The following is a 9,701-nucleotide window of genomic DNA, read 5'->3' on the forward strand; positions in this document are numbered from 1 at the left end:
TCTGTAATCCCAGCACACAGTAAGAAAGAAGCACAGAGATCTACATGAGTTCGAAGCCAGCCTGGTCTACAAAGTGAGACTAGGAATCCCAAGACTACATTGAGAATACCTGCCTCAAAAAAAAAAAAAAACAGAAAGAAAGAAAGAAAGAAAGAAAAGAAAAGAAGGAAATTAGGAAAGAATGAAGGGAGGAAAAATGTAAACAAAAAGAAAATAAAAGGCAACCATAAATTCTTGATGACTTCAAATATGTGCGGATAATGACTTGAACTCTCTAGCTCATGGTTAGTCCAAACTCCATGTGTTGGCACACTTGAGAAGCTCATTTGGAGCAAATGCAAACAGTGACATGCCTCTGACATGAAAAACTCTGTGCTGGAGAAATTTAACTATTTCTCTGTAGTTTCCCAGCTTCAAAAATGAATATTGTATTATGTGATAGCAAACCAAATCACATGGTGGAGGACCCTAAGTACAGACAACATTCTAACATAATTTGACTGTTGCCAATATAATATGAATAGATCATCTCAGTTTCTTTCTTGACACCAGGAATGTACCTGTTGCTGCTCCTGTCAAATCTGCTCCTTTGGGAGCACGTGGCCTCCCAACCAAGTACCTCTGTTTCCACTGAAGACCTGTATCATCGTGTGGTTGAACAGTCTCATAACATATATATCATGACTGCAGATATATATAGTGAATTTGTAAGTAATGTCCTCACTTCTGGATTCTTTTCTAAAAGGGCTTTCAAATTTCTAAACAGTAATTAAGACGGGATGTATCATGTTTTCGTGTCCAAATAACTCAGTTTTACATGTAATACAAAAAAATCAAATAGTGAAATGTGGGATGGGCAGAATGTGAAGGTCTGTAGAATCTCACAAATTTGAAAATAATTATATAATAATTGAAGCGTTTCCATGACTAACAGATCCTCTTGTACTGAACTTCTTCACTGGAAAGTTTCTCTTCACTGGATTCCTACGCATGGGTTCTGTCTTCATGGGCAAAACAAAATATGTTCTATCCTCCTGAGGGATGCAAGTCATCTGTTAGGGATCTGAAAGTGAGGAAACAAGGCTATTTTCCATTGAAATTTGTGTATATGGATTATATATCCGTGCATTTAGAAGGAATATGTATTCCTGTTGTTATTTGCCCTCGCTAGTTTTTCTTATATTCCTTATTCTTCTAATCTTTCAGGAGTATAACGTTTCTAAGAATTCTTTATCTCCTATAAATTCTTTGACACTTAAAATTAGGTAATTTGTATTTTCTCAATAAATATCTTATGCACATACATTCCTCATGCCATTTATATGGAAACATTAAACATTTTGTGAATTCTTATTTCACTCATTGCTGACTATTTCCCTAAAATATGCCTGGAATTAAATGATTAATTGTTCACTGTATCAACAGTAAAGAGGCGTACATTTATCATAAACTCTTTGGTACAGACACTATGATATTTCAGAGCAAATTTCTAAAGGAACAATTTCTACTTTAAAGTAAAACACATCACTTTGTAGCAATGAAAAATAAGATATTTATAAAACTAAATAAATAATAATATTTATATTACACTCACACAAAATCCTAGAAAATTGATACTTGTGGACATAGTAATTAGGAATTTGGAGGCATTTTATTGCTTTCTTTCCAAACAATAACATTACCAAAGCCAATAAGAAGGAATATTAAGGAGAGGCAAATATTGGGGGCAATAAACTGGATTGTATATGTAAATGAAAGAAAAAGGTAGTCATTTATTGTTTGAATTTGGTGTAGTTCTTAACCTTTAGGGTTTATCCAATGCAATGGTCTTATAGTTGTGCCTTTTTCTATTCAGTTCTGAAACACCAATTGAAATACAACTATTATTTTCTTCCAGGATTTGAATTTTGCCAAGAAGAGTTGGTTAACAGACAGGATGCCTACTGTGTGCCACACTGCCTCCATCCATACACCAGAGAATCGTGAGGAAGTCCATGAAACAAAAGTAGGTCTCCTCCCTGGTTTTATCCAAAATGTAATGCTATCCAAGTTCTAGCTGTGCTGTATATAATTACTAAGACCATAAGAGGTGGGATAATTTCAGACCCAACAGCCAAAGAAACATGCAGCTGTCAGAGAAGAACCACATCACACAGGACCTAACTTTGGCACTATGTCAAATGCCTGCCAATTCATACTTTCCCTGAGTTGTGGTTGTCCACATAGAAGACTATTTTCAGTAAGTCCTTCTGCTTGTCCCTGGGAAGTTTTAATCTCAACTGGATGCTTGTTGTTGAATATATTCACAGGAATAAGGAGTCAATCTAAACCAGTTGTTTTTATGGAGTAACACTGGATTGTCTTCCTGTGACAGTCTTTTACTAAACTGAGCAGGGTGTCATTTCTTCCTGTTTCTCAACTCTGTGGGACCTTCTCCTGTTCTGTCATTGTTATTTAAGTTTCCCCTGACTGGTCTTCTTTCCCTACATCTTAACTGAAACTCAGCTTAACAAGTGGCTCCTCTGTAGACTATACCAAGTTAATCAGCATGACTTCCACATTGATGAGAACTTCATAACTCTGCAAAAGATTAGTGTATATCTAATGTTATGATCTCTTCCCTCTGATACCTGTCATAAACATCAGAATTTGATTTACATATAAGCAAAATGTACATCCATCTCACACACATCATCTGTTCCCTAGTCATGCTTGTATTATTAAGGCGAGTAACTTTAATACAGATAGTCACATAAATAAAGCATGACTATAATCAAGAAAAATGGAAGAAAATATTTGTATACATTTACTTTTCTAACCAGTACAAATAGCACACTGTTGGCATTGAAACATTTAATGATGACAAACCGTCTCTGATATCATCACTTTTGAGGAGACAATAAAGTGATGGTGCAAACTGTATTCAGACATTGTCCCTTGCATGCTAAGTAAGAATTTACCCTAAATTTCATGCATGTCATGCAATTAGTCTTAATTATTATTGTACAGTTCTCCTAGCATCATGTTAGCTATCAGAATTGGGCTGTCCATTCCATTCATTAATGTAAACAGTTTTTTGAAATTCTGATTGAATTTCTGTCTTTTTAAAATTTTATGGTTTTGTTTGTTTATTTATTTCTTTATTGATTTTACATCCTTGTCCTAGACCCATCCCTCCATTGTTCCCATCCTGACCCTACGTCTTCTCTCTCATCACCCCTTCCCATTGCTCAGAAAAAGGAAGCCCCCACCTTCCTACCTACCCAACTCATCAAGCTAAATCAGGACTGAACATGTTTTTCTTCCCCTATAGCCTTCAAGCCAGAACCACCAGTGAGTAGTAAATAAAAAGAGACAAGAGAGTCCCTGACAGAGAGAGCCACCACCTACCTTGCTAATTAACCCATGTGAAGCCTGAGCTAGCGATCAGCTACATCTGTAGGAGGCCTAGGTCCAGTCCTTGCAAGGCCTTGGCTGGTGCTTCAGTCTAAACAGGACACTCTGGGCACTGGTTAGATGGCTCTGTTGGACTTCATGTGAGGCTCCCCTCAGATCCAAGTTCTCTGCTTCTTTCGCCCCACTATTCTAAAAGGCTCCCTACATATTGCCCAATGTTTGGCTAGGAGTCTCAACATCTCTTTCGAGGCACTGCTGGGTTTCTCAGAGGAAAACTATGCTTGACTTGCATCTGAACGCATAGCAGAGTATTGTTAATAACGTCAGAGGGTGGCTCTCTCCCATGTGGTGAGTATTGGGCTAGGCCAGGCATTTGTTAGACCTTTCCCCAATCTCTGCTATATCCTCTTTATCTTTATCCCTACACACCTTACAGTCAGGGAGAACTATGAGTAAAAGTCTTTGTGTGTGGGTTGGTGTTCGCTTCCCTACACTAGGAGATGAGTCTACTTAGAGGGTGTTCTTTTCAGTCTCCTTAGTCCCTGCTGCTAGAAGTCTCTGCTGGGGTCCCTCTTAGATCCCCCGGGGAGCCTACCTTACCTTAGTTGTCCAGCTTGTCACAAACATGCCCTGGCCCACAGTCTGTCTTTTCTCTCCAGGCCTTTTGTTCTCCCACCCCATTCTCCCCAGGTCCGGTCTCCACCCTCACATCTCTTTGGTTTTCCTCTCCAACCCGTTCCTTTTCTTCAACCATTACCTCTGTCAATTCTACTTCCACTTCTTGAGTGAGATTTAAGCATCCTCCCTTGATTTCTCCTTGTTACTTATCTTCTTTGTGTCTGTGCATTGAAGTATGTTTATCCTGTACTATATTGTTAAAAGCTGCTTATAAGTGAGTATATACCATGTGTGTCTTTACGCATCTTGATTACCTCAATCAGGAAGATCTTTTCTAGTATCATCCATTTGCCTAAAATGTTCATGATTTCTTTGTTTTTAATAGCTGAGTAGTATTCCATTGTGTAAATGCACCACAATTTCTTTATTTATTCTTTGATTGAGGGAAATCTAAGTTCTTTCCAGTCTCAGGCTAGTATGGATAAAGCTTATATGAATATAGCTGAACAAGTGTAGTTGTGGTAAGGCAGTCTTTTGGATATCTGCCCAGGAGCAGTATGGCTGGGTTGTGAGGTGAGGTAGAGCTAGGCCCAATTTTCTGAGAATGTGTCAGATTGATTTCCAAAGTGGATGTACATGACTGCACTTACATGCACAGTGAAGGTGCGTTCCCCTTTCTTGACATCCTTACAAGCATGTGATGTCACTTCCGTGTTTGAACTTATCCATTCCGACATATGTAAGATGGAACCTCAGAGTCATTTTGAATCTCATTTCCCTGATAAGTAAGGACATTGAGCATTCCTTTAAGTGATTCTTAGTAATTTAGGCTTCCTTTGTTCAGAATTCTCTATTTAGTTCTCTGCCCCATTTTCTATTGTGCTAATTTATTTGTTGGTGTTAAATATTTTGAATTCTTTATATACTTGGATATTAGCCCTTTGTTAGATGTAGGATTGGTAAAGAACCCTTCTCAACCTGTAGACTGCAATTTCATTCAACTGATAGTGCCCTTGGCCTTACTGAAGCCTTGCTGTTTCAAGAAGTACTGTTTGGATTTCTTCTTATTCTTTATTTTCATAGCCTATAAGATTCCTCACAGACATCATAGTAAAAATCTAATAAAAATTTAATTTGCATGAATATGTTTTTATGCTAGCACTTAATAGCTCAAATTCCATTATTATTTCTATTGACACCTGGAATTAAAGTTATGCTCTCTAGTGTTTTTCTCCTGCAAGTCAATAAAAAACACCACCTATAGAGCCAAAGGCTTATGAATCATGCAAATATAGGAAAAGGAGAATTTTGACAACCATGTTTTCTGAAGTTCTTCTGTTTTAATATTCTACCATAATCAGAAATTCTCAAGTAAATATATGAGAAACAAAGTTGATTCGCTACTGTAGTAATTATTTGCACTGACAGTGTTGTGAGACAGTGCATCTATGTTATGAGAGTCCTGTGTTTGTACACCTACTGAGCCTTTTAACAGTTGTTCCTCTTAGACAGGGCAAGCAATCAAATAGATCAGGTTTAACAAGGACAAGTGTTAGAAAGTAGAAAAATACAAAAGATCATCATTCAGACGTAATTACTTTTATTTAGCCAAGTGGAATTAAGAAGAGGAAATGTATATGTATGTAATGTTTATATAGCATGAAATTATTAACATATATTATTAATAAGAAACCTATACTGTAGTTTGCCTCCTTTGTGAGAAAGCCCCAGGTGTCTAAGTGCACAGCTCTATGTCATGTAGTTTAAGGCAATGTCCAATCATATTTTCTTAGACTGAAGACCTCCTGATATCAATTACCACTATTATCCGTGCCTGGATAAGACCACTGAAATACCTGTGGTATGAACTGGCTGCTCTTCCTGGAGCTTCTGCAGTTATGCTGAAAAGAGTCAGTGATTTGAAGGAAAGAGATGCTGAACTTCTGATGGGACTATGGACCATACTCGGCAGGGTGAGCTGTTTCTACACATGTCTTTGTTGATCCTATGCATGCAATGGTTGAATTGTGTGATACATAAAGAATTTTGAGATACGCAAAACCAAGGCTATTTAAGGAGAAGCCCACAGAACAGAGATCTCCACAGGAAATAGCAGTGCCTCATAGTAATTTGGACTGGAGCTTTCCTGCATGGAGTAAACACGCTTACCTAATTATGAATATTTTATGGCAATCAATTTCTGCACCTAAATAGGTTAAATGAAATGTGCTTCTCATGTAGAGGGATTAAATGAAGTACATAAGATATGAGAATACATTTATTGAAAAGAAAAAAAGGATCAGGATGCTCTACCAGACCTAATGTGGTATGAAGGACACATCAGGCGAGGTACCGAGAGCATGGGAAACTCTCCAAAGTCAAAGAATTAATATAGCCTTTCTCTGACATTCATTAATTCCATATACACATCCAAATCCCACCCTGCTTGTCTATGTGTCTAGATATACCTCATCTGAGATCAGTGGCATATAAGAAAATATTTATGTCTCTCTCCAAGTTATGTTTTGGTGCCTACGGCCTTTAGAGTACACATAAGAGTTTCTCACTAAAATATTATAGCACACTTTTTTTTTCAAAGTTAATTAAAAATTTACAAGGAGATGTCTCATGCATGTAACTGCCTTGGGCCAATTGTGAGGATCTGAGACCATTCCAGAATTTATGTCAAAAGAATGCTGTGGTATTTTCTCCTTGTAACGCACAGACTAAGGAGTCAGCTTAAGGGGATTTGTGGTTAGTTCCAGGTAAAAATGAGAGCAAATGCCTCAGAAAAGTACAATAGAAATCACTTGTGGAAATATACCTCAAATTACTGGTGACATCCAAATCGTGCCCATTGAAAAGCATAAACAAATACAATTATGTACACACACACACACACACACACACACACACACACACACACACACACACACTACCCACCATCACCACCACAACTCAAACACACATGAACAGAAATGAGAAGCAATTTGCACTGGACCAGGGGGATATGACATATATATATGTGACCCCCCCCCCCTTTGTGTGAGTAACCTTACTGTAGTTTCCGAATTTGTGTCCAAAAAAGAAAAATGATCCTGTAAAATCTCTTTGTAATTTTATTTTTTTTAATTTTTTTTCATTTTTTTTCTCCTTTATTAATTTATTCTTGTTACATCTCAATGGTTATCCCATCCCTTGTATCCTCCCATTCTTCCCTTCCTCCCATTTTCCCCTTATTCCCCTCCCCTATGACTGTTCCTGAGGGGGACCTCCTCCCCCTATATATACTCATAGGGTATCAAGTCTCTTCTTGGTAACCTGCTGTCCTTCCTCTGAGTGCCACCAGGTCTCCCCCTCCAGGGGACATGGTCAAAGGTGAGGCACCAGAGTATGTGAGAAAGTAATATCCCACTCTCCACTCTACTGTGGAGAGTGTTCTGTCCATTGGCTAGATCTGGGTAATTTTAGCAGAAAGAAGGCAGACAAGGAGAACTGCCATGAGTTCCATGTAGAAGTAAATGCAGCCTTTTCAAAAATCAAGGGAGAAGTGTCTGGAACTAACATTACCTAATGTTGTCCTCTGATATCCAACATCATGTCCATATAAGTACATATACATATAATCCATGTGCAATTACAAATTTACATACTTGCATTGATTTAAAAAACTGTTAATGAAATCCTGCTGGTAATCAGGTCAGTAATAGCTGTCTGTTTGATGTTTAGATGAACATTAAGCCTGGATATGCTGCCAGTAGATACCCTACCTGGTCTGGACTGAATGGCTTGAGGTCATCTGATGAAGACACACGCCTTTTTGCCTTTTATAACACTTTCCGCTGCCTGAAAAGGGATATGCATAAGGTTGACAGTTTTCTCAAGGTCCTGAGGTGCCGAGTTGTCTTTAATGATGAATGCTGAGTGCACATCTCTGCAATGTCCTGCTTATATGATCTTTGTCGGACTAGAGTTTCAGTGCTTTTTTGAATTTCTTTTTTATGTATTGTTCCCATTGCATGCATAGCAACAATGGGATTCTTCTTATAAAATAAAAGATTTTTTAAACCAGATTCAAGCTGAAATGTATGAAAGTCTCTTGTTTGCATTTAATATAATATTGGCCCAGGCTATTGTTATGCGCATGTAAAGTTTTCAATTTTTACATAAACATAAGACAGCATATAGCTTATTTTAGATCACAGGCTATGAAGGTAGAAAACTCACATTAGATCCATTGTATCAAAAAGAAAAATATCTGAGGTAGTTTAAAAAAGATAACTTTGATGTGAGCAAATTTTAATCTAATAACGAACAATACAAGTTAAATACTATTGAACTACCCCTAAGTACCACTAATTTAACATTGTAAACAGTAGTCATCCTTAAGGTCACCTTAGGAAGAGTCCACATGTTAAAATGTCTGTGGTTCTGTCATAATTTCATCTCTCTTGAAGGGTATGTGACACTCTTCTTTCATCCTGAAGTTCTAAGGTTATATAGCAATTTAAGCTGAATTTATATATGGTTGATGTTTCAGTCAATTCTGCGTTATCAATGTTACTTTCTCAGATTTCAGAAGTATAAGTGAAAAACTGTGATATATTAAATTTGATAACGAAAGAGTTTTACTGACTAAGTTGCCCAGTAATAAGAGGGTTCTATTTTGGGCACACTGGTGTCCTCAACGTGGGAATGCATCAATGCTTAGAATCTTTAGTAGAGCAGGAACCATGTATAGATTCCGTTCTCCCTAACAGAGCTCTGCCATCTGTGACATACTTTATAGTTTTTGCATATACTCTTCTCCCCCTGAGTGAATATTACAACAAAAAGGGCAGCTCAAAGAACACACAGATAACATGCTTTTCACATCCAACAGTCCAACTCCAGCAGAAAAGGATGAACATGATTGCACCACTATGGACATCGTTATGTAGTGTCTACAGATCTTCTCTATGACCTGTATTTACACATCCGGAACTGATCACAAATGTAATTCTATTCACAGACATTAACCAGTGGAATGTGTGCCAAGTGTCCCTTCTCTTGAACCCAAGAGTAGTTTCTCTTTTGACAACCATCTGAGAGTGATAGACATATTTTACCATTACATTGCACAGTAGCAAGCACTAAAATGATATGATAATCTATTGCTTATTCCTAGAGAGGATGGTTTACTAAGGATAGCTCAGCTTGTGAAGTCTCTCCAAAAATATGTATGTTGGGGACTAAGGTTGCTACTTTTTATTCTCAGATGACAGAGGGCTTGCCAGGCCACCCTTTTCTAAGTTCGAGTGGATAATTCAGGTACTTATAGACAACATATAATAAGAGATGATGAACTAAGATGGTCAGTACCCAAAACAAAATGTGAATGTGCAACAAAAATTAAAATGAGGTGGAACTGAAAGTATAAGAGAAAAAAATGTTTCTGATACCGCATGGTATAAGTGGTGAGATGATGCCTTTTTTAGTATTTGAGGTGTGTATGTTTGTTTGTTTTTTTTTGTGTGTGTATGTGTGTGTATGTGTATGTGTGTGTGTGTGTGTGTGTGTGTGTGTGTGTGTGTGTGTGTGTGTGTGTGTTTTAATCTGTGCAGGTGGCATTTATATGCATATGTACATGGCTGAAGCCAACCTCGTTGATATGTCTAGGTTGGTTGGTTTTTGAGTTCTAGGCTTTG

The 9,701-nt window shown here is 37.6% G+C and overlaps 1 protein-coding gene across 1 annotated transcript; it reads left to right on the forward strand.

The window, feature by feature from the left end:
* Positions 1-554: 554 nt before the first annotated feature.
* On the forward strand, positions 555-7,938 carry LOC311605860 (prolactin-3D4-like; the record flags this gene model as incomplete). Its single annotated transcript, XM_084796719.1, has 4 exons — positions 555-707; positions 1,898-2,005; positions 5,808-5,987; positions 7,744-7,938. The coding sequence occupies 4 exons, from the start codon at positions 555-557 to the stop codon at positions 7,936-7,938; spliced, it is 636 nt and encodes a 211-aa protein (XP_084652845.1).
* Positions 7,939-9,701: the final 1,763 nt, after the last annotated feature.

This window comes from Acomys minous (assembly GCF_964271855.1).
Source record: "Acomys minous genome assembly, chromosome: 9".
Lineage (NCBI taxonomy): Eukaryota > Metazoa > Chordata > Mammalia > Rodentia > Muridae > Acomys > Acomys minous.